Source organism: Mobula birostris, chromosome 22 (assembly GCF_030028105.1).
Source record: "Mobula birostris isolate sMobBir1 chromosome 22, sMobBir1.hap1, whole genome shotgun sequence".
In the NCBI taxonomy this organism is placed as follows: Eukaryota; Metazoa; Chordata; class Chondrichthyes; order Myliobatiformes; family Myliobatidae; genus Mobula; species Mobula birostris.
In genome coordinates, this window is record NC_092391.1 from 39,232,340 (window position 1) to 39,258,421 (window position 26,082).

General features: G+C 41.1%; 1 protein-coding gene across 1 annotated transcript in view; it reads right to left on the reverse strand.

The window, feature by feature from the left end:
• The window catches only part of abca2 (ATP-binding cassette, sub-family A (ABC1), member 2), a 553,235-nt gene that overhangs the window by 145,170 nt on the left and 381,983 nt on the right, over positions 1 to 26,082 (reverse strand). Inside the window, exons 19-27 of the mRNA XM_072240523.1 lie at positions 25,779 to 25,983; positions 20,016 to 20,180; positions 17,977 to 18,157; positions 17,065 to 17,277; positions 15,955 to 16,151; positions 13,948 to 14,130; positions 7,187 to 7,362; positions 5,348 to 5,468; positions 192 to 473 (exon numbers count right to left, since the gene is read on the reverse strand). Of these exons, the coding sequence (XP_072096624.1) occupies positions 192 to 473; positions 5,348 to 5,468; positions 7,187 to 7,362; positions 13,948 to 14,130; positions 15,955 to 16,151; positions 17,065 to 17,277; positions 17,977 to 18,157; positions 20,016 to 20,180; positions 25,779 to 25,983 (1,723 nt within the window). The remainder of the gene's footprint in view (positions 1 to 191; positions 474 to 5,347; positions 5,469 to 7,186; positions 7,363 to 13,947; positions 14,131 to 15,954; positions 16,152 to 17,064; positions 17,278 to 17,976; positions 18,158 to 20,015; positions 20,181 to 25,778; positions 25,984 to 26,082) is intronic.

Consider the following 26,082-nt stretch of genomic DNA (forward strand, 5'->3'; position numbering starts at 1 on the left):
GGGGCTTAAAGGAAATAAAAATGGACTAACTCTACTTGAGAAACTTTTCTTGATCTTACACATTTATCTGTGAATGCAAGTTGCTGGAGTCCTTAAACTAGAAGTCAAATAGAGAATAGTTGTTGCTTGGTCATTTTCCAGCTCCAGAAAACACAAAGTACTATTGACATTTTCAGTGGTTGTTCACATACCTTGTAAACTGAGATTGTCCGGATCAGTCAAGTTATCAAAGAGAGGCGTGTAGTCTCCATAGAATTCAGAATAACCACCCATTTCATCACCTCGAACAGAACCGACTGAGGAGGAAGAATGAACAGACGTCTGGGACTGGCTGAGTGTGGCACACGTGACCAAGTTGCTCACATTCACTTTCATCTGGCGTGAGCTTTCTTTAGGAGGGGTGTCTCTGTGTCGGCCATTTCTCTGGTCTGTCTGTGGTGTCGGCATTCCCTCCTTCCCCGAATCTTTGTCATCTTGAAAAAAAAGAAACAAAAACATATTCTGTGAATTTTGAAATATGTGAAATATTTTCACCTATCCTGAAGCATTGTTAAGTGTCTGATTGCTTTTGAAACTTACCTAACTTCCCGTGGGAGGGGATTCAAATTCAATTTCATTCTTGTTGTAGGCAGGTATTGTTGGGGTATAAAGACCATAACAATTTGCTTTTCGCAGCACCACAGTACATTACAAACATGACAAAGTTAAATTTAAATTACCATAAATAAATTGTGGAGCAGATTCAATAGGCCAAATGGCCCAATTCTGCTCCTGTATCTTACAGTCTTAAATTATACATAATTGTAAATGTTACAATTAAATAGTAGATGAGAAATGGGACATTGCCCCATGTAACCAAAGTATTGCCTCCCTACTTTTGCATTCAATTTTTGTAGCAATAATTTACAATAATTACTGATTATTTTATTACTGTTCCATGTAGCAAGATTATAGTGAAAAGTTTTTGTTTGCATGCCATCTAGATAGACCATTGTGTACATAAGTACATTGGGGTAATACAAAAAGAAGAAAAACAAAACGCAGAGTGCAGTGTTACAATTACAGAGAAAGGGCAGTGCAGATCGAAAATAAGGTGCAAGGGCCAGAAGAAGGAAGACTGAGAGATCACGAGTTTATCTTTATCATACAAAATGTCCCTTCAAGAGTCTTAGAACAGTAAGGCAAAAGCTGTCCTTGTCCCTGGTGCTTCAAAGTTCAAAGTTTAACGTGCATTTATTATCAAAGTATAAAATATACAACCTTGAGATTCATCTCCTTACAGGCAGCCACAAAACTAAGAAACCTCAAAACAGCCAATTAAAAAAAAGGCCGTCAAACACACAACATGCAGAGAGAGAGAAAAAAAATTGCGCAAACAATAAAAGTAAGCAAATAGTTTCAGAACTGAAGTTTTACAAATGACACAGTGCCTGCCAGGCATCACTGCAGCTGGAGCAGCCCACAGCCTCAGTTCATAACAAAACTGAGTAAACGTGATGGAAGTGTGATGATATATGATCCCAAGATTTTGTATCTTCTCCCTGATGGGAAAAAGGAAACAAGAATGACTGTGGTGGGAGGGGACCATGGCTATGTTGGCTGCTTTACCAGAGGAGAGAGAAGTGTAGATGGACTGAGCTGCATTCATAACTCTAGAATTTCTTGTGGTCTGGGGTAGACCAATTGCCTGCCAGGCTGTGACGTAGATGGCTAGGTTGCATCCCTAAACAATGGTTGCTTTACCAATTGTTTGCATATATGCCTTTTGCAAAACATGCACTAAGACAACCAGATCTCCCTAACCCTAATGCACCCCAAAGCTCAGCAATCTCTCACCATCTAGATAATAAGCTTTTTATATAAAAACCTATTACAATGTTTTATGTAGATAAATAGGAGCAGCTCCCATTAGAAGCTGATTCAAGGCCACACAGACAAATGGTTTTCTTCCATGGCATTATGATCAAATGGTTAAATTAGACACATGAAATACAAATCATTGCTCTATTATGGGGATAACAATGTCAAAAATAAAAATAGCCACTCCTTAAAAAACCAGTCAAGAGGTTAAAATCCTGTCTCTTAATGTTGAAAGCTATGTCCGTGTTTTCAATTAATATCTTCGATCTCAAAATCTTAGTGAACTTGGCGCAGCAAATAACCTAACTCCATAATGTGGAAGGAGGTGTGACCTGTACAAAAGTGACCGGTTGCACCCTGAACCCGAGGAGGACCAATATTCTTGTGGGCAGGTTTGTTAGAGCTGTTGGGGAGGGTTTAAACTCATTTGGCAGAGTGGTGGGAACTGGAGCGAAAGAATAGGATGGATGGTAAAAAAAACAAAGATAGCATGGAGTCAGACTGTAAGGAAGGGCAGGCGGATTCTAGGACAAAATTGCAACCAGCAGGGTGAGTATCAGTGTATTAGGAATGCAGAATCAAAAAGGGTAGAAAATATAGTACTCAGAGTGTTAGATCTCAATACATGGAGCATAAGAAATAAAGTGGATGATCTAGTTGCACTATCACAGATTATCAGAGGGACAGGAAGGTAGGCAGAGGGGGTGGTGTGGCTCTGCTGGCAAAGAACGGCATCAAATCAGTGGAAGGATGTGACATAGGATCAGAAGATGTTGAATCCTTGTGGATTGAGTTCAGAAACTGCAAGGGTAAAAGGACCCTGATGGCAGTGGGTGTTATATAACAAACCAGAGGCGATTAGGAAGCTTAGAAGGCAATGATGACAGTATGATTGAGTTCTACTTGAAATTTGATAGGGAGAACGTAAAGTCTGACATAGCAGTATTTCAGTGGAGTACAGTGGTATGAGAGGAGTTGGTTGACATAAATTGGAAGGAGATGCTGGCAGGGATGACAGCAGAACAGCAATGGCGTGACTTTCTGGGAAAAATGAGGAAGGTGCAGGATAGATAAGAAGATTGGTGGAGGGGCAGGTAGTGTTGAGGAAGCAGTTAGGCTGCAGAAGGACTTAGACAGAGTAGAAGAATGGGCAAGAAAGTGGCAAATTAAAAACAATGTTGGAAAATGCATGGTCATGCACTTCGGTAGAAGAAATAAATGTGTAGACTATTTTCTAAATGGGGAGAAAATCCAAAAATCTGAGTTGCAGAAGGACGTGGGAGTCCTTGTGCAGAATACCCTGAAGGTTAACTTGCAGGTTAAATTGGTGATGAGGAAGGCAAATGCAATGTTAGCATTCATTTCAAGAGGTCTAGAATACAAGAGCAGGGATGTGAAGCTGAAGCATTATTAGGCACTGGTGAAGCCTCTCCTTGAGTAGTGTCAACAGTTTTGGGCTCCTCATCCAATAAAAGATGTGCTGGCATTGAAGAGGGTTCAGAGGAGGTTCACAAGGATGATTCTGGGAATTATAGGGTTATCATACAAGGAAAGTTTGATGACTCTGGGTTTGTACTCACTGGAATTTAGAAGGATAAGGGGAGATCTCATTGGAACCTATCAAATGTTGGAAGGCCGAGACAGAATAGATGTGGAAAGGATGTTTCCCATGGTGGGGGAGTCTAGAACAAGAGGGCAAAGCCTCAGGATGGAGGGCTCCATTTAAAACAGAGATGTGGAGAATTTCCTTTAGCCAGACAGTGGTGAATTTGTGGGATTTAATACCACAGGCATCTGTGGAGACCAGGCCATTAAGTGTCTTTAAGGCAGAGATTGATAGGTCCTTGACTGGACATGGCATCAAAGGGAGAAGGCCGAGCAGTGAAGCTGAGGAGGGGAGAAAAGGATCAGCCATGATTGAGTGGCACAGCAGACTTGATGGGCCAAATGGCCTAATTCTGCTTCTTTGGCTTTTGAGTTATACTGTTAATGGGGGAGGGAGAGCTCATTTAATGGTGTAAACTCCACAACTAAGCCAATTTGATAATGTCCCTAATATGTGGAATTAAATTATTGTGAAGGTCAGTGTTCACATCATGTATAGAAAGCCAAAATTATCACATTCAATCTTTTAAAGAACTACCATGCAGCCTCAAAGCGCCTATCACAAACTTTACATTTTCACAGATGTTAATGTCGAAAGTGACTTTGGGATGTCCCAAAAATCACTTAATGGATCGAAGCTTCCACATCTACTTGCTTCCATATCCCATGGTTTTCAAAGCAGATTTCGAAGTGTTACACTGGGAAGCCTTACTGAAATTTATGCCGATTATATACACATTATACTGTAATTACCAGCTCCATGTTTCCATTAAATTGCTGAACTGGATATTTTAAATAGTTGCAAGGGAAACAAGAGGAAATATTAGACTAATATATTTTGCATATTCACATGACTCACCCACTCCTGCTCTGAATTTTACAGTCATAATCATAGAAAAGTACAGCACAAAAACAGGTCCTTTGGCTCATCTAGTCCATGCCGAACCATTAAACTGCCTAGTCCCATTGACCTGCACAGGAACTATAGCCCTCTATATCTCTCCCATCCATGTACCTATCCAAACTTATCTTGATTTATGAAGGCCAATGTGCCAAAAGTTTTCTTTACAACCCTATCTACCTGCCAAATAAAATTTTACATTCCATTAAAGGACTTCTGAGTAACGCCACTTCTGAAAGATGGCACTCCCAACATTCCAAATGCCCCCTGTATTGCTCGTGTTAGAACACTGGGGCCTGAACTCATTCATAGATGTGTCTGTTACTGATGATACACAACAGCCTCGGTACCTTGCAACACAATGCCTCTTGGTGGCCTCTTACAGAGTGGTGAAAACTGGAACGTTGAGCAAAGTTGGACAGAGACGTGCATGAGACATGTTGAATCATGAAAGGCTGCCCCCTCCACTGAAGTAGATGAACTCAACTTGTATTCTGTGCCTTGCAGCACGAGAGTTTTCACTCTAGTTGGTGTTCACATAGCCCTGGGAACTCACAGGCCAAGGTGGCTTTAAAATTTGCTGGAGAGCCCCACCTTTTCAGAATCCCAAAACGCAGACTCACACAAGAATACTGGTTGTGGAAAAGTAGATTGTGGTCAAAGGTTCAAAGGTAACAGAACTCAATGTGATTAAACGTCTCCAAGCGAGCAGTGACAGCAATGAAGAAACATTGAAATTAGATATCATATCATAACACTCATTGGATCATGGACTGGATTGTCTCAGTCTTAAATATCCTGAAAAGAATCATGAATCATTTATTGTATGAAAGGTTCCTTATAAACACATAACAGTATTGCAATTTTTTTTGGAGCCCAAATTGGCTCCTCACAACTAACTTCCTTTCGTCAATGACACAGTGAGACTTAAGAGTCAGCAAAAATAAAAGCTACTCTTGGCTTTAGTTCTTTGCTCCCTACCTATGTCACTGTTCTCCAAGGACTGATCTTCTTCAGAAACTTTCAAGAAAACCTCCTCCAATGTGGTGTCCATCAGACCAAAGCTAGTCAAATTCAGGTCTTCCAGGTTCAGATCGAGGGCCTGCAATATAAAAACATCAATTCATTCACAAATCTGACATCTGGGGTTCCCGGCATTTTTTATGCCATGGAACAATACCATTAAGCAAGGGGTCTGTGGACCCCAGGTTGGGAACCCCTGTCCTACATCATTTTTGCCAGTGTTCTCACTCTCTAATTGCTCCAGGTGACCAGATATCCTTGTATACTGGTTACACCCATGGTCACCCTATCAGAGACACCCTTCCCTCAGCTTACCAGGCTTGTTTTTGTTTTTTTTTCCCAGTTCTTACTCAGAGCTTTTAACCTGAAATATTGATTGCTTTTTTTCCCTTTCTCACAAATGTGGCTTTAACCTGCTGAGTACTTCCACCATTTTCTGTTATTATTTAATTTTGCTCAGTCTCCCTATGATCTTCTTTAATGAAATTCTTCAGTCAGAATGGAGCTGCAAGCAAGGGGATGTATCTGATCGATCCTTGGATTGTGTTAGTTTGTTACAGAGTCTGCCCACGAGGTGTCATTATGAAGCAGACTACTTCTGGCACAACAGCTCAAAATGAAATTCCAGGCCATGAAGATATTGAGACATGGTAACACTCACATTTGGATTCAGTTCATTATTTTCTTCTTCTATCGTTAACCATCCATTTTACATTTTTGTGTTGTAATGTGACTTGGTCTTGGCTAAGGCAACATTAAGTTCAAAGTGTGTGGTATGGAATAGCTAAGCATTCTATCAAAACCAGCTTGCATCATTATAAAGGGGCTGGTGACCCACAGTGCATGAACAGTGCAGCAAAGACTATGAATTTCAGCAAACGTACTTAAAAACTCCAATATTGTCAGCTAACAAAGGAGTAATTGTGCATTACTTGAATACTCTTAAAACTGAAAAATATTTAAAACAATTAAGTTTTAACTTGAAAAATTAATAGAAGTGTCATCAATGTCTGAATATTTGCAAATTTCAGACATTCACAGTACTCGATTACTCTGCTGGGTAGGAGCAACACATACAACATTCTGGAAGATCTCAGCAAGTCAGGCATGCTGAGCAGAATAAGCAGTCTTCTGTTTAGAAAGGAGCTGCTTGCAAATCTCACAAAGGCCACAAAATAAGTGCTTGATCTTCATGAGATTTGTCCCTGTCATCGTCCCTATTATAGAGTCATGGAAATGTACAGCACAGTAACAGACATTTCAGCCCATCTGATCCGTGCGTACCATTTAAATTACCCACTCCTTATAGACCTGCACTTGGACCATAGCCCTCCATACCACTACCATCCAAGTTCCGATTCAAACTTCTCTTAAACGTTGAAATCAGGCTTGCATTCACCACTTGCACTGGCAGCTCGTTCCACACTCTCATGACCCTCCAAGTGAAGAAGCTTCCCCTCATGTTCCCCTTAAACTTTCCACCTTTAACTCATAAGCTCTAGTTGTAGTTCCACCCAACCTCAGTGGAAAAACCCTGCTTGCATTTACCCTGTCCGTGCAGATATATTATTTATCTTGTATAAATCTGACGGGCAAGAGCCTGTGCATAGAGAGTGCCCCGAAACACAATGAATGAAGTATTGTGATTCCTGCCTGCAGCCACTTCACAGCCTGGAAAGGATAACAGAAGAGAAACATCCTGGGCACAAAAAGGAAAAAGTAAATGAAACAGCTCATTAAGTTTTAGTTAGAAGTCTCACTTCATTATAAGGACTAGAAAATACAAAAGATTGTTACCTGGAAAAGTCTCTCAAAGCATCCCTTTTTCACAGCTTCTGAAGGCAGAATGTAAGATATCTCTGTGTTCGTGTCTGAGACCAAGATGGTGGACACCACGTACTTCTTAATAAACTGAGTGACCTTGGATTCCAAGCAGGCAGAATGCAACGAAGGACTGAGTTCTTGTCCAGAATCTAAAAGATACACAGTGCAAAATAGACAAGTAAATAGATTGTAAGTTCTAGGCTCATATAACAAGCAGAGTATACAGTGAGGGGAAAAGGGGGGAAAACAGGGAAATGGAGGGAACAGGGAGGTGAACTGGTAGGTGATGGGAGAAGAGGGTGGTGGGACAGAGGGGGCGGGATTCCAAAGAATGATTGATTGCAAAGGTTGGTTTCTTCTGAATTCTCCTGATAAAAGTAAGAGGGAGAGAAAATATGACTAACTGGCACCAGGGCAACAGGGCCACCAATTGGTTTACATCTGTACGAAGATCCTTGGTATGGTTCTATCTAGTGCCCTAGCCATGTATATGGTAACATTAGCCTCTAATATATCCCAGTTTGTTATCCAGGCTTCCAGTGTGGGAAGCTATTTGGAGCGCTAAGCAAAAGGTCATTGTGATTTAGATAACCATCTAAAGGTCGTTGTGATTGTGGGAGATTTTAATTTTCCACACATTGACTGGGAAGCCCATTCTGTAAAAGGGCTGGATGGTTTGGAGTTTATAAAATGTGTGCAAGATAGTTTTTTGCAGCAATACATAGAGGTACCAACTAGAGAAGAGGCAGTGCTGGATCTCCCGTTAGGGAATGAGATAGGTCAGGTGACGGAGGTATGTGTTGGGGAGCACTTTGGGTCCAGTGATCACAATACCATTAGTTTCAATATAATTATGGAGAAGAATAGGATCGGGCCCAGGGTTGAGATTTTTGACTGGAGAAAGGCTAACTTTGAGGAGATATGAAAGGATTTAGAAGGAGTAGATTGGGACAATTTGTTTTATGGGAAGAATGTAATAGAGAAATGGAGGTCATTTAAAGGTGAAATTTTGAAGGTACAGGATATTTTTGTTCCTGTTAGGTTGAAAAGAAAGATTAAAAGTTTGAGAGAGTCGTGGTTTTCAAGGGATATTGGAAACTTAGTTCGGAAAAAGAGAGGGATCTACAATAAATAAAGGCAGCTTGGAGTAAATGAGGCGCTCAATGAATATAAAGAATGTAAAAAGAATCTTAAGAAAGAGATTAGAAAATCTAAAAGAAGATGAGGCTGCTTTGGCAAGTAAGGTGAAAATAAATCCAAAGGGTTCCTACAGTTATATTAATAGCAAAAGGATAGTGAGGGATAAAATTGGTCCCTTAAAGAATCAGAGTGGACGGCTATGTGCGGAGCCAAAAGAGAGGGGGGAGATTTTGAACAATTTCTTTTCTTCGGTATTCACCAAGGAGAAGGATATTGAATTGTGTAAGGTAAGGGAAACAAGAAGGATAGTTATAGAAAGTATGACGATTAAAGAAGAGTAAGCACTGGCAGTTTTAAGGAATATAAAAGTGGATAAGTCTCTGGGTCCGGACAGCATATTCCCTAGGACCTTGAAGGAAGTTAGTGTGGAAATAGCAGGGGCTCTGACAGAAATATTTCAAATGTCATTAGAAATGGGGATGGTGCAGGAGGATTGGTGCATTGCTCATGTTGTTCCATTGTTTAAAAAGGGTTCTAAGTGCAAACCTAGCAATTATCAGCCTATGAGTTTGACATCAGTGGTGGGTAAATTGATGGAAAGTATTCTTAGAGATGGCATATATAATTATCTGGGTAGACAGAGTCTGATTAGGAACAGTCAACATGGATTTGTGCGTGGAAGGTCATGTTTGACAAATCTTATTGTATTTTTTGATGAGGTTACTAGGAAAGTTGATGAGGGTAAAGTGGTGGATTTTGTCTATATGGACTTCAGTAAGGCCTTTGACAAGGTTCCCCACAGAAGGCTAGTTAGGAAGGTTCAATCATTAGGCATTAATATGGAAGTAGTAAAATGGATTCAGCAGTGGCTGGATGGAAGACGCCAGAGAGTAGTGGTAGATAACTGTGTGTCAGATTGGAGGACGGTTATCTAGTGGTGTGCCTCAAGGATTTGTTCTGGGTCCAATGTTGTTTGTCATATATATTAATGATCTAGATGATGGGGTGGTAAATTGGATTAGTAAGTATGCAGATGATACTAAGATAGGTGGAGTTGTGGATAATGAAGTAGGTTTTCAAAGCTTGCAGAGAGATTTAGACCACTAAGAAGAGTGGGCTGAAAGATGGCAGATGGAGTTTAATGCTGATAGATGTGAGTTGCTACATTTTGGTAGGACTAATCAAAATAGGACATACATGGTAAATGGTAGGGCATTGAAGAATGCAGTAGAACAGAGGGATCTAGGAATAATGGTGCATAGTTCCCTGAAGGTGGAATCTCATGTGGATAGGGTGGTGAAGAAAGCTTTTGGTATGCTGGCCTTTATAAATCAGAGCATTGAGTATAGGAGTTGGGATGTAATGTAGAAATTGTATAAGGCATTAGTAAGGCCAAATTTGGAGTATTGTGTACAGTTCTGGTCACTAAATTATAGGAAAGATGTCAATTAAATTGAGAGAGTACAGAGGAGATTTACTAGAATGTTGCATGGGTTTCATCTCCTAAGTTACAGAGAAAGGTTGAACAAGTTGGGTCTTTATTCTTTGGAGTGTAGAAGGTTGAGGGGGAGCTTGATAGAGGTATTTAAAATTATGAGGGGGATAGATAGAGTTGATGTGGATAGGCTTTTTCCATTGAGAGTGGGGGAGATTCAAACAAGAGGACATGAGTTGAGAGTTAAAGGGCAAAAGTTAAGGGGTAACATGAGGGGGAACTTCTTTACTCAGAGAGTGGTAGCTGTGTGGAATGAGCTTCCAGCAGAAGTGGTTGAAGCAGGTTCGATGTTGTCATTTAAAGTTAAATTCGATAGATATATGGACAGGAAAGGAATGGAGGGTTATGGGCTGAGCGCAGGTCATTGGAATTAGGTGAGAGTAAGAGTTCAGCATGGACTAGAAGGGCCGAGATGCCCTGTTTCCTTGATGTAATTGTTATATGGTTATATTGTCATCTCCTTAGGTACATTGCTCACTTGTCACTGGTCAACCAGGAGTCCAGACCATTTCTCCCAATTGATTTCTACAGAGGATATGGTGTAAAATCCCTGCACACTCCTCCCATACATGACTGCACCTGAGCAATCACAACATCAGGTTTGCCAATGACATTGCAGAGTGCTCAAGGCCTGGTGCCGGGCAAGTAACCTCTTCCTCCACGTCAACAAGACAAAGGAAATGGTTATTGATTCAGGAGAACTTGCATCATTCACAGCCCCTTTTACATCAGCAACACAGCAGTGGAAACTGTGAGCAGTTTCAAACTCCTCAGAATACACATCTTGTACAATCTCTCAGGTCCCAGAACACATTATAAGCAATCAGGAAAGCTAACTAACGCCTCTACTATCTGCGAAGGCTGACGAGAGCTGGACTATGCACACCTATACTGATGTTATTCCATAGGTGCACAGTAGAGAGCATCCTAACATACTGCATCTCTACATGGTAGGAAAACCGCACTGTGGTGGACAGGAAGGCTCTACAACAGGTAGCCAGAACTGCTCAAAACATCACTGGCACCAGCCTACCAGACATCAAGGACATCTGTACTGAAAGATGCCAGAAGAGGGCCAGGAACATCATGAAGGATCCCACACAACTGCTTATGGACTGTTTGTCCCACTCCTATTAGGAAGGAAGCTACATTGGACCCATACCATCATGGCAGAAGAGGAGGTCATGGTCCAACATGTCTGAATGGGAATGGGATAGGAAATAATATGGTTGGCCACCAGGAGAGCCTGCTTTTAGCAGATGGAACAGAGGTGTTCGTCAAATAAGTCCCCTAATTTAGCCTGAGTTTCCAATGTAGAGGCCGCATCTGGAACACCTGATGTACTGTATTTGATATACAGGTGAAATGTTGCCTCCTTGGGAAGGCTTGTTTGGGGCCCCAAATGGAGGTGAGGGACAAGAGCAGTGAGCAGTTGTAGCAGTTCTGCCACTTGCAGGTATAAGTGTCAGGAGGCAGGCTGGTGAGGAGGGATGAATGGACAAAGGAATCACAGAGTTACAATCCCTGCAGAAAGCAGAGAGTGGGGATTAGGTGGTGTTAAGAGGTAAAGATGTGTTTGGTGTTAGAGTCCCATTGAAGATGGCAGAAGTTGTGGAGAATGACATGAGCGGTCATGTACGGGAAATGGAGAAGATGGTGAGGGCATCATCAATGGTGAAGGAAAGGAAACCTCAGTTTTTGGAGGAGGACTCTGGGAAAGGAAAGCCTTATCCTGGGAACAGATGTGTGCAGACAAAGGAACAGAATGGCATTTTTCCAGAAGACAGAGTGGGAAGAGGTATAGTTAAGATCAGGAGTCCCCAACCTTTTTTGCACTGCGGACAAGAGTAGCAGTCAAATACGTTGTGTTTACTTCAAGAAAGACTACAATGACCATGAATCCTTGCGTGGGCACCAGTGCGCATGTGTGACTTGCTCATGCGTGACTTGCTCATACGAGTATGTGCCGATTTTTTTCTACCAATCATTTTTTGCAATTCTGTTCACAGGAGGTGAGGGGGGTGTTAATCACGACCGGAATATCGGTGATAAGTGGCTAATACACTCAATTTTGTTTCTAAAAGCGTTTATCTAACGAATTTAATATTAAACACAGCGCATATTTTCCTCGCATGAATATAGTGATAAGTCAATTATCAGGGGAGCTTGAAGTAAGTGTTGAACGAACTTCCAGTAGAAGTGGTAGAGGCAGGTTCGATGTTATCATTTAAAGAAAAATTGGATAGCTATATGGACAGGAAAGAAATAGAGGGTTATGGGCTGAATGCAGGTTGGTGGGACTAGGTGAGAGTAGCGTTCGGCACGGACTAGAAGGGGAGAGATGGCCTGTTTCCATGCTGTAACATAACATTTAAAGTAAAGTTTGGATATTAAACACACAGCACATATTTTCCCTGTATGAACATATAAAATCATTGCAACACACCAATATCGCTGAATCAGTGGGAGACCTGGGCTTGTTTTCCTGCAACAAGACGGTCCTATCGAGGGGTGATGGGAGACAGCGATACTCGAAGGGGGTTCCTTATGTCCAGTCTATTCTGCAATTTAGTCTTCGTTGCATTCATTGCAGAGATATATTGGAAATGGAAGCAACGTTTTCAGTGCTTTCATGTCTATTTCAGGATATTTAACCTTGACTTTGATCCAGAATGCCGGCAGAGATGTTATGTCAAACGTACTTTTCAGCCCATCGTCATTTGCAAGCTCGAAGAGTTGATCTCCTTCCCGTGCTGACATGGATGACGCGCGGGTCATGACCTCGCGTGCATACAAGCTCAACAGTGGGCGTGACAGGGAATGAGGAAAGGTGCAGCTGACTCCTATCGCCAAATCATATTGTTTCCTCGCGGCCCGCTAGTGCATGCTTTGCGGCCCGGTGGTTGGGGACCATTGGTTAGGATCACCAAGGGAATTGGTAGGTTTATAAAATATATCAGTAGACCATTTGTCTCCAGGGATAGAGACAGAGAAATCATGAAAGAGGAGGGAGGTGTCAGAAATGAACCAAATTAATTTAAGGGCAGGGCGGAAGTTGGAGGCAAAGTTGATGAAATTGACAAGCTCGCTGTAGGTTCATGACGCAGCACCAATGCAGCCACCAACACCAAACAATCTTGAATCTAGAGGATAAAATCCTTCTTGACAATAACCTGAGTGAATTAATTGTACTCAACAGTTAAGTCTTCTTGCTCTCGACTCCTGGCATCTCTGGCTCAACATCAAACATTAGCTATTTCTGCGAAGTCACTTAAAGGTCCACTCAAGAAATTAATTTATCACAATTAATACAAAGAGACTTCAATCTGATGCCACCTTGATAACCTTTGAGTGCAAACTGCAAATCAAAATACTGTGGTCCATATACAATTTCTGACAAAACATAAAACTGTCACGTAAATTGCCTTCTATTTAATTATATAAATTAAAACATGCACAGAATGATTTTGAATAGCATAAAAATCAGTGGCAACATTTGGGCACAATTTTCAAAATAATAACATGTTGCAGATGTTAAAAATGTGAATTATTTCTAGATTTTTTTTTTGTCTTTATATTGAAGCAGTCAGTGTTCCCATTGGAGAAAGTAGAGGATATAGATCATGACTTTAGTCAGTGTTCAAAGCTGATACCACGTCATGCAGCCATTTTGGAGCACAATACTCCAGCTAACATTTGTTCTTGATCTCATCTTGTCAAATAACTATTTCGCAATCAGGGAGAAGCAAATAATTATAATTGCATTGTTGGATTTGGTTTAGAGTTTCAACGGCCAGAGACAAAAATGCTTGGTATTGAAAACTTAATTTCCGCACTTCATAACTGCCTTGCATACTGAAAGTCATCGTGCTCTAGAGCTATACAGTACAGAAACCGGCCCTCTGAGCCACCATATTCATGACGACCATCTACACTAATCACATTGACTAGCACCTCATTCACATCGTACCAAGCTCTAGCAATTCAGTGCACCAGAATACCAAAATATATAATTGCCACAGTGGCAGTAAGCAGCATTATTGTAGTGTCCTATCAGTGAAGAATCACTGCCAAGCACATGAAAAATTCAGTGACGAACCTGAGTTAGTTTGTGATTCAGGCTGCTTCTTCACCACAGTCAGTTTGTAGCCATCTCCATAAGTACTTTTGAGAAACAGAGGTGACCCACAGCACTTTAACTTCCCGTGTGAAATTATTGCAATGCGATCGCCAAGGAGATCAGCCTCGTCCATGTAATGTGTGGACAGAAGGATTGTCCGGCCTGCAATCATTAAAAAATTAGAATCATCTTTACTGATGGATGCTGTTAACAGAGCAACTTCTGAAAATCAACTTGTACTTGGAAAGACTGTAGTCATCTTAAGTACGACATGCATTTAAATTGTGCCTTTAATGCAATTAAACATGCACAGTATCATTAAATGAGATTTGATTCTGAGCCAGCTGGCCAAATGTTTGGTATAAAGCCTGAATTTTAAGGAACTTCTTAAATGGAAGACGTATATTCTCCTAATGAGGCATTATCTCCTTCACCAATATTAAAGCAAAAAAAAAAATGCTGAAAACATTTCACATTCTATCATCTGGCTTGCTTTAAATTTTCAAAGTCATCTTAACACACCAGGTTATCAGATACTGCTCATACGGTGATCCAATAGTTTAATCATGCCGCTGCCTCTGTTTTTCTCAATTTCAATTCCAACATGGAAAAATAGTTAACAGCTTTAAGCATGAGATATTCACCACAGGTTCTGTTCGAATTTGAGACTCGAGAGACTGCTGGTACTGGAATCTGGAGCAACAGTGCTGCGGCGGGTCAGTGGGTCAGACAGCATCTTTGGAGGGAAACAGACAGACAAGCCCAGCTGAAGGATCTCAACCTGAAACAGCAGCCATCTGTTTCCCTCCTTAGATGCTGCCTAACCCACTGAGTTCCTCCAGAACTTTGTGCATGCTCCTGTTCAAAGCTGGTTGGTACATTGATCATCATGAGGGGGTTGGTCCTTTAGTGAGCACGGTTTTGATGAAGGGTCTTCAACTTGAAATGTCAACTCTTCTTCTCTTTCCATGGATGTGGTGTGACTGCTGAGTGTTACGAGTTTTATTCCAGATCATTACCCCCACAGTTACTGACCTACATAGGTTCACAGTCCAGCAAAGTTTTGATATTATTATTCTTACTTCAGACCATCCAAGTACTTTATTTCCCCTTCATCCATCCTCCATGGTGGCAATGCTAATTATTTATGATTCACCATTTCTGGCATTGTGTCTTCCCAGTTTTCATCATATCAATAACGGCACCCTACACCTTTGGCTAACTCATTCCCCAGATCTAAAATTTCCTAATTTAATTTTTATTTCTACCTCTCTGATTTAAAACGTTCCTTAAAATCTAGTCCTTTGACCAAGTATTTGGCAATCTGCCCTAATGTCTAGTTCAGCCTGAAATCCCATTTAATTATACTCTGGATGCTTTACCTCATGAAACACATAATACTAATAGATACTGTTATCATTTGATTACGTTGGCGTCCTGGCAGATATACCATTGAGGTATACTTTCCAATTTTCATAGCATTATCTTAGACTACATGAAATTTGATGTTGCTACAACTTTATGTTTCATTGCTGACCTAGACATCCCTGTCACTTACTTATACCAGTGTCCTTCTATTTAAGAAGTTCTGTGAGATTAGGGATAACTTGTTTCCACACTGGTTCTGCAGATTCTGAGGTGATTGATAAGGCTAGTGTGGGAATGGGTAACATAGGAGGTGTCTTGTGGGGCATCTAGTTTATGAGGTGGCACGTTCTTTACACCATTAGTGCACAACTTCTCTATACTTCTCATCCATGGGTTTTAATTGCTCATCCAAAATGCTCGCCCTCCAAAGGTCAGAGATTCCCAGAGATTACTGACAGAGACACTGCCTTTTGAGCTCAATCACAGGAAGTACTACCTGGCAGCCTGAGCTAAAGATTTAAAAGTTTTCTCAAAACCTCCTTGAAAAAATTGCAACATCCCTGCTGATTCATGGATAGAACAGGTTAGCCCCTGTCAAATCAAAAAGCATTGACATACCTTGTTTGTATTTCAGAATTAGGTCCCAGATAGCTCGGCGAGCATATGGATCTACTCCTGCTGTTGGTTCATCTAAAATAACGGCTTTGGATCCGCCAACAAATGCAATGGCAACAGACAACTTGCGCTTCATCCCCCCAGATAACGTCTGCACCAGGGAGTGCCGTTTATTAGACAATTCCAAGTCTTCAATCATTCTAAACAGAGAAAAAAAAGTAGGAACTACCAAAAATAGGATTCTGTAAGTCCAGAAAAGTAAATACTGATTTTATTTTTTTAATTTTAAGAAATGGAAACACAACAGCATAGATGCAAAAGGTGCAGTAGACACTGGAAATATGAAATAAAGGCAGAATATGATACTAGTGACTAATAGTTCAGACAACAGCTGTAGAGAGAGGAAAAGGGTTATAGTTTCAAACTTAATTACATTAGATGCAGCCACTCAGTCCTATGTGCCTGGCCTAACATTCAGTTTGATCATGGCTGGGCTAATCTTGGGCTCAACACAACATTTTGCTCTCTGCTCAAACCGTTTGACTTCCTTGCAATTTGAAACTTATGCCAGTTTTGGCCTTAATGCTACCTTTTGGGTAGAGAAGATTCACAAACCTCAAGATGAATTCCTTCCCACATCTGTCCAAAATGGGCAAATATGTCTTCTGCTACCTTTCTGCAGGACCACTTTGAGCTTCTGTCTCTAAATGCTACCTGATCTGTTGACCATTTCCAACATTTCCCACACAAAACAGAAGTTGATTGATGGGTGAATTCGGCTGAGGCACAATGTAAAAGAGAGAGGAAAAATGTTTAAAGTTGCAGAGAAGGCTAGGAAAAGATGAATAGGACAAAGGGACTGATACGTTGAGCCAAGAATTGGTGTGGGCATTATGCCGTTAGTGTGTAACAAAGAAAAGTGCTTCCTACATTTTCTGTTTCTATTTCTGCTTCCCAGTATCTACAGTTCATTTTTTAAAATTTAATTTTCTTTTCCCCCTCCACACTTATGGTTAGTGCCCAATGGATCACGAGTTCAGATGTAGTAAATGTTGAAGTGCAAGCAGAACCCATTGAGGTACTTGTAGATCCAAATGTAGCATCGAGACTTACTTGTCCATTTCTTTCCGGATCTCATCCTCAGCCATTCCCTTTAAGCGTGAGTAAAACCAGAGGTGCTCTTCTACAGTCAGTTTGTCAAAGAGCACATTGTGCTGTGGGCACATGCCTAGGTTTTTCCGGATTTCATCCATTTCCGTTCTAATGTCATGCCCGTAGATTGTGGCCGAGCCAGCAGTGGGAGGGAACAGCCCCGTCAGAATAGACCTGGGAAATGGTAACACAAAGTTCAGACACAAGAGACAACACACCAAGTTGTTCAATGTGACTACCTCAATTATGTTTGCCATACACGATCTACTTAATACATTTGACTAGTTTAGTAGGCTCTTAGCCTACTGCCAATGAATCAGAAACTAAAAGCAAGCCCCTTCTGCCAATGATATATCCATTGCAAAGTTCCTTAAAGTATATGAATAAAAGGTATGGTAGCATAGTGGCTAGCATGATGCTATCACAGCCCAGGGTGTTGGAATTCGGAGTTCAATTCCAGCGCTATCTGTAAGAAGTCTCTGTACGTCTTCCCCATGGAATACATGGGTTTTCCCTGGGTACCCTGGTTTCCTCCCATAGTCTAAAGATGTACCAGGTAGGTTAAATGGTAATTGTAAATTTTCCTATGATTAGGTCAGGGTTAATTGTTGTTGTCAGGGGTCACTGGGGCAGCTTGACTCAAAGGGATGGAAGGACCTACTCCACACTGTATTGCCAAATAAATAAAAATAAAATTTTAAGGCTTAAAATTGTCCAAACTGCAATGTCTGTCAACAACTTTCTTTAATGTAATTTGGAGGAATTTGGAATGATACATAGTGGAGCAAGTAGAGCTCAGAATTTTTACAGCTGCATTATTTCGCTGCCCCTTTAAAAACAAACAGCGGAAGACTTTTCTAGCCTGAAACTTACATTGTAGTGGTTTTTCCAGCACCATTATGTCCCAGGAATGACACTACTTGATTCTCATGCAAGTTCAGGCTGAGTTTATTCAAAGCCAACTTCTTTCCTGTCTTGTAGACTTTGGTCAGCTTGTCAATACACACAACCAAAGGCAAATGGCTTGGCTCCTCTTCTATCCCCCGAGTCTCCTCTGTGAGGAAATTAGACAATATATTACCATTACGAGTGTAAAACGTGGAATGATACTCTTTCTCAGTCACCAACTGAGGATGGGCATGAAATAACTTCCATGACTACATTCCAATTCACTGTCTCTTATGAATGGTCCTAGGTCAACTAACATCACTTACCAAGACAACTAATACCAGACAAAAGAATGAACAACAAAGATCTAAATAGCAGATCCAGTGAAACCTGAGCACCTTATAAACTCGTATTGAGCTTCAAGTAAAAGGCTACAGATCATAGAGATTCACAGTATGGGAACAGGAGTCCATGCTGATCATCAACTACTCACTTCCACTTACCCTACATTAATCCCATTTTACTCAACCCACATTCTCTTCAACTTCTCTCAGACTCTGTCACTCTTGACACAACCAGGGATAATTTACAGTGGTCGATTAACCTGCCAAACAGCATGTCCGAGGTTTCAGAGCAAACCAGAGCATCTGGAGGACATTTACACCAGAATGTGCAAATTCCATGCAGACTGCACTTATCTCAGGATAGAACTTGGTCTTTGGTGGTGTGAGATATTTTTATACTTTCAGTAAGGCAACTATCTCACATTTCTTCTATTCCATTACTCCTTCCAAAGTGTATTTTTATATCTGCTTTTCTTATACCATGATATATATAAATACATATATAAATCCTCTCCCCTGATCCACTCCCTACCTACTTGGATCATCTATCTATCCCAACCCCCAACCTCTCATCTCTCCAAGGAATGCTGTCCCTGCTTCCCCGATAATCCCTTCTCTACCTGTCAATTCTTCATTGGATCCTCTTGTCTATGTCACCTCCCCCTCCCTCAGGATACACCCTCTGCAAGCACCCCTGGATCCTCTCCCTGCAACTTATCCCAGAATTTCAATTCCCAAGATTTTCTCTATTCCCTGAGAATATTGTGGCAATTTCATTTCAATTGTGTTGATGTTTCTAGCTCTGCAGCTCTTTCTCTTTGACCACATACACCCTTGTCCAAGTTGGAGTTACGCTTAAATGTACATAACCTTCCAAGCCTCAGAGACTCACTCAAATAGAAATCTTCTCCCAATACATTGCACAATCCATTCAGAATTCCAAAGACCTCCATTAGATTGCCTCCATTATGTTTTCCTTTCCCATATAATAATATTTCAATCTATCAAACTTCCTTCTATGCTTCTATTTCCTGTAGTACAATATCTAGTCTATTCCTATAAATCACTTGGGATTTCCTTCAAACTAAATTCATTTGAAACTCAGTCCTACAGATTCCTCAAGTTCTGATCTCAAATACCAATTACTCCAACTATAATAAGCCACATTAAATAACAGTTTATCATGTTCAAAGCATCAAAGGTTCATCTTTTTATTATTAAAGTATGCATGCAGAATATAACTCTGAGATTCGTCTTCTCCAGCTAGTCATGAAATACAGACAAAAAACATAGTAGTTGAAAGACATGAACCCCACTCCGCACAGAAAGAAAAGGATACAAAGACTCAAACATACAAACCCTCAAGCCCCTCCCTTGTACAAAAACTAACAGATCGCCCACCCAGAAAAAGGCAGCTAGAACATCAAACCCCAAATCCCCAACCCCATCTCTCACACAAAAATCTAATATATCGCCCACACAGAGAAACAGCAACAAGAACAACAAACCCCAAACCCCCAGCCCACCAATCGGCATCAAGAAAGAATGGGCGAGAACAGGAGAACAAAAAACAGAACTGAAAGAGACCAGCGAGAACTACAGTTAGTTTGAATTGCAGTCCAATCCATAAATCCATGTTTCAACAGTGAACATTCTAGGAAATAGAGGTAGATGTGTTACCCAGTCGTCTGCTTTCCATCGCACAGGCCTGGTCATCCTCCATGATACTGAGCCTACTACTTCTGGCCCAAGGCCAAGACCATTCCCACGTTTCAATCCGTCCATACCCCAACCAATAGGATTTCTGGAATGGAAAGTACCATGGCCTGGGGAGTCCATACATCCCTGGTGTAAAGGAGAGAACAGAGTTATAAATTATGTGTTCATGATGCCCCTTAACATTCCACAGAATAGGAACTACAGTTGTTTCTTTAGTAAATATTGCAGCCAGTATGTAAACAACAGGAATTCGCAAGATTAATGCTGTCTAGATCTCCAGTAGAATCCTGAAATTTCTTTACAGCCTTATAAGCAGTCAGGGGGATTTTGTTTAAGTCCAGATGTAGTACAGTCAAGTATCAGCATAGAAAATGTGCTCAAGCCAGTGGTGGGGCTGGCACTTAAAATGACCTAACCCACAAGCAGATATGGCCCCACTCAGAGAAAAGGGCAAAAATCATTTCCTTCACACAACTTTCAAAGATATTAAGTGAATATCAATAATGAATTCATCTAGTGTTTTGTAACAGCTATTGAAAATCATTATTCTGTAACTTCCAAAAAAATATTATGTCAGGATGTGAACAAATTCTCCGATGCGCAATGCACTAGTTAATTGGATCATATTGACATTGTGATAACAAGCTGAAAGTAGTAAAACTCAACAGCTGCAGAGTACCTCACTGAAAATAACGACAGACAACCATGAGTGATCCCCAGGCGAGGATCAGACAACAAGTCCAGGCAACTAATATAAACTATTTTAAACCTGTGGTAGAAAGTTCACTGATGTGTAGGGTATTGGCTGCTGCAAAATATGTCTATATACACTTTCCCTTGTGCATAGCTGAATGACAGAACCTTGGTGGAGTTGACAAGAGCATTTGAAGACAGGTTATAGGGAAAAATCAGTGGGGAAATAAGACTATGATGTGAGCTGGTATTAACTTAATGGGCCAAATGGTCTCCATCTATGTCATTAGGAAATATAGAAAATCTGCTGTTATGCTGAATTAATGAAAGACACTGCATATTAGATCTTCCAATTGGCTTTGGCTGAAAACAGGAAGAAATACAGCTGTGTGTAGTCTGTTCTTGGGCAACAAATGCTAGCTTGGCCTGTGATCCCTACTCTCTAAAAAATGAATAAATAAGTAAATAATAAACTTGAGAATGGAAACCTTGGCTGGCATTCTGATGAACCACTAAAAAAGACGCAATCCTTAAAAAAAAATTAAACCAAAGGCTCAGTACTTGATTCAGATGAAGTCAAGGCTTCTGAGGCTCTGTTCTCACAAAAACAGCTGGCTCAATCTAGTTTTTTGGCTGATAACGATCAGACATTTGCCAAAAGACAATCTGGACCCAGCCAGTTCAATGGACTCTCCAGTCACGGTGCCCATCTGCCCAGATTTATCTTTAGTAGCTGCAGAGTGCCAGATGAGGTGGCCCTCTGCCACAAGATGCAGCCGGGACCTTGGAGGTGACGGCCTTTAGTGTCACCATCCCGCAAAGAACCACCTGCCAGCTGTCCTTTTCTCAGAGACTCATGAATAGACTTTAATAATTGATGTTTTTCAAAAGTTTAATTGAAAATACTTTTAACATGCCAACAGATAATTAACGGCATTGCTGTGAAATAGCTTAATTACTCAACAGCAGAGTCAGCATCTCCACTGAAATGATTGAGGATAATAGCCATATAACAGCCGACCTTAATACCGACCACGCAGATTCAATCTCATATCCGGCACTGTCTGTGTGGAGTTGGCACATTCTCCCTCAGATACTGTATCCTGGGTTTTCCTGAGAGCTCCGATTTCCTGCCATGACCCAAAGATCTGTGGGCGGTGGCTTAATTGTCCCTATTGTGCCAGTGAACGATAGAATCGAGAAGCTGTTGATGGTAATGTGTGAGCAAATGGCTTTCAGGTTAAGTTAATGGGGAAATAAGATTTCTCTGTGAGCTGGCAGAGATTTGATGGAATGAAATGGATTCTTCCTGTGCTATAAGTATAAAAAAAATAATTGTTCGTGAGAGTTCACAATCCATAAAATAGCTGATGCAATTTCTATATTGTAAAAGTGATAAGACTGCAAGTGTTAGCACAGTCAGAGCAGAAACAACAAATTTTCAGAAAACTCAGCTTTTTGATATTTACAAGAATGACCCTCAGATGCCTCAGATTGTCAGTCTGCACTTGCCTACAGCCACCGAGAAGGCCCAATAAACTTTTTAAAACTTAATTTAGATCCAAGGACTAACCTCAAGAAATACCAACACCATCAATAGTTTCTGCTCAGGAAAACGTCATGAAGGACACCTACACTGTTAATATAGCATTGAATCAACAGATAGAGGCTAGTTAAAAAAAAAATGCTTCAGGAGCTCTCTAAAGGAGAAATGGGAGGTAAAAGATGTTTGGTGATACAATCCAAATCTGGATGCATGCAGAACAGTGCAAAAATTAAATATCAGGGATATACACGTGGTGGAATTGGAGGAGGTTACAGTGACTGGGAATGATATGATGTGAAAGTAAAAATGAGAATTTTGAAGTTGAGGCATGATGCGGCCTGGAGCCAATCTATGTCACTGACTAATTGCCAGTTAAACTGAAAGCTGAAGCAATTTGGATTAGCGCAGATTTATTTATTTATTGAGATATATTGAGGGATAGGCCCTTCCGACCCTTCAAGGCGTGCCATCTGGCAATTCACTGATTTAACCCTAGCCTAATCATGGGACAATTTACAATAACAGGGATGACAGTGGAACAACAATGGCAGGTATTTCTGGGAATAATACAGAAGGTGCAGGATCAGTTCATTCCAAAGAGGAAGGAAGGTTCTAAGGGGAGTAAGGGGCAACCATGGATGACAAGGGAAGTAAAGGACAGTATAAAAATAAAAGAGAGGAAGGATAACATAGCAAGGATGAGTGGGAAGCCAGAGGATTGGGAAACTTTTAAGGAGCAACAGAAGATAACTAAAAAGGCAATACGGGGGAAAAAGATGAGGTACGAAGGTAAACTAGCCAAGAGTATAAAGGAGGATAGTAAAAGCTTCTTCAGGTATGTGAAGAGGAAAAAATTAGTTGGGCCTTTGAAGACAGAAATGGGTGAAATTATTATGGGGAACAAGAACATGGCAGAAGAGCTGAACAGGTACTATGGATCTGTCTTCACTAGGGAAGAGACAAACACTCTCCCAGATGTAATAGCGGCCAGAGGACCTAGGGTAACGGAGGAACTGAAGGAAATTCGCATCAGGCACAAAATGATGTTGGGTAAACTGATGGAACTAAAGGTTGATAAATCCCCAGGGCCTGATGGTCTGCATCCCAGGGTACTTAAGGAGGTGGCTCTAGAAATCGTGGATGCATTGGTAATCATTTTCCAATGTTCTATAGATTCAGGATCAGTCCCTGCGGATTGGAGGGTAGCTAATGTTATCCCACTTTTTAAGAAAGGAGGGAGAGAGAAAACAGGCAATTTTTGACCAGTTAGTCTGACATCAGTGGAGGGGAAGATGCTGGAATCAATTATAAAAGATGTAATAGCGGCATATTTGGATAGCAGTGGCAGGATAGGTCCGAGTCAGTATGGATTTCCGAAGGGGAAATCATGCTTGACTAATCTTCTGGAAATTTTTTGAGAATGTAACTATGAAAATGGACATGGGAAAGCCAGTGGATGTAGTGTACCTGGACTTTCAGAAAGCCTTTGGCAAGGTCCCACATAGGAGGTTAGTGTGCAAAATTAGAGCAAATGGTATTGGGGGTAGGGTACTGACATGGATAGAAAATTGGTTGGCAGACAGGAAACAAAGCGTAGGGATTAATGGGTCCTTTTCAGAATGGCAAGCAGTGACTAGTGGGGTACCACAAGGCTCGGTGCTGGGACCGCAGCTATTTACGATGTACATTAATGATTTAAATGAAGGCATTAAAAGTAACATTAGCAAATTTGCAAATGACACAAAGCTGGGTGGCAGTGTGAAATGTGAGGAGGATGTTATGAGAATGCAGGGTGACTTGGACAGGTCGGGTGAGTGGGCAGATGCATGGCAGATGCAGTTTAATGTGGATAAATGTGAAGTTATCCACTTTGGTGGCAAGAACAGGAAGACAGATTACTATCTGAATGGTGTCAAGTTAGGAAAAGAGGAAGTATAACGAGATCTGGGTGTCCTTGTTCATCAGTCATTGAAAGTAAGCATACAGGTACAGCAGGCAGTGAAGAAAGCTAATGGCATGTTGGCCTTCATAACAAGGGGAGTTGAGTATAGGAGAAAAGAGGTCCTTCTGCAGTTGTACAGGGCCCTGATGAGACCACACCTGGAGTATTGAGTACAGTTTTGGTCTCCAAATTTGAGGAAGGACATTCTAGCTATTGAGGGAGTGCAGCGTAGGTTCACGAGGTTAATTCCTGGGATGGCGGGACTGTCATATGTTGAAAGATTGGAGCGACTGGGGTTGTATACACTGGAATTTAGAAGGACGAGAGGGGATCTGATTGAAACATATAAGATTATTAAGGGTTTGGGCATGCTAGAGGCAGGAAACATTTTCCCGATGTTGGGGGAGTCCAGAACCACAGGCCACAGTTTAAGAATAAGGGGCAGACTATTTAGAACGGAGTTGAGGAAAAACTTTTTCACGCAGAGGGTTGTGGTTCTGTGGAATGCTCTGCCTCAGAAGGCAGAGTTAGATAGAGCTCTTAAAGATAGCAGAGTGAAGGGATATGGGGAGAAGGCAGGAACAGGCTACTGATTGTGGATGATCAGCCATGATCACAGAGAATAGTGGTGCTAGCTTGAAGGGCTGAATGGCCTACTCCTGCATCTATTGTCTGTTGTCTATAATAACCAATTAATCTACTAACCAGTACTCTTTGGACTGTGGGAGGAAACAGGAGCGCGCGGAGGAAACCTACAAATTCCTCACAGGCAGCAGCAAATATTGAACGCCGCTCGCCTGCACGGGAAAATGTTGTGCTAACCACTATGCTACCGTGCCACCCGTATTTATGTTGGGAAGAAGATGGAAGGCAAGTCTGAAGATATCGGAATAGTGATAACAAATGAGCAGAAGAGTCTGTCAACTTTACACTATGATTGCCTATCCATTCCTCCACCGAATATTCACTTCCTCGGTCAACTTGTTCATTTTCTCTAAGGTTCACTGCTTTCTTCTGAATATTTGTGCTTTAGAACCTGACAAGGGCCTATCAGACCAAACCCCTCTTTCTTTTGCATTGCAATCTTTGAAGAAAAAGATCCTGAAAGAGACAATAGTCATTCAGTAAAAAGTACTATTTCATAAGAATCAGGAAATCAATCTTATTTAGTCTCCAGTAGGACATTTTCTAGTCGTTCCTAGGTGCTGGGGCTTGTTATGAAAGATCATGAAGACAGCTGGATCCAGGAATGCAAATGGTAGAAATGAACCCATTAAGCATTGACAGGGTCACTGAACACAAGTACAAAAAGGCAAAAAAAATAACCAAAAATAAAGTCAATGCAACTGATGCAGAGATTCACACTTAAAAAAAGTCTATACCTATAGGAGTTAAATAGTTCATGTCAGATGCAGTCATGCACAGAAAAGAATACTTCCAGTATATTAAGGAGAAACACAAGTTTGTCACAATTCATGCATCTGAGCAGTAAAGGTGTAATATGCAGCTAATGGAAAGAGTTAAGTGACAGAGGCAGTCCAACCTGGATGAACAGCTTCGATGTACCATGTCAGCACTCCATAGACAGTGGCGTCAACAATCAACATGACCATGGAGAGAAGCAGGTTGAAGTCATCTCCTTCTACTGGGGACTGATTGAAGGTATGCCATTGAATTCCAACTCCTGCCACCTCATAGAGAGCAAAATACTTCGAACCAAGCCCAAACGCAGTTGTAGACATGAGCGACTGAAAATACAAAATGCAACTTTAAATACTCAATACTTCTTTAGGATGTTGAATTACACCCGTGTGGATATCTACATATAAAATATTCCTACACACACA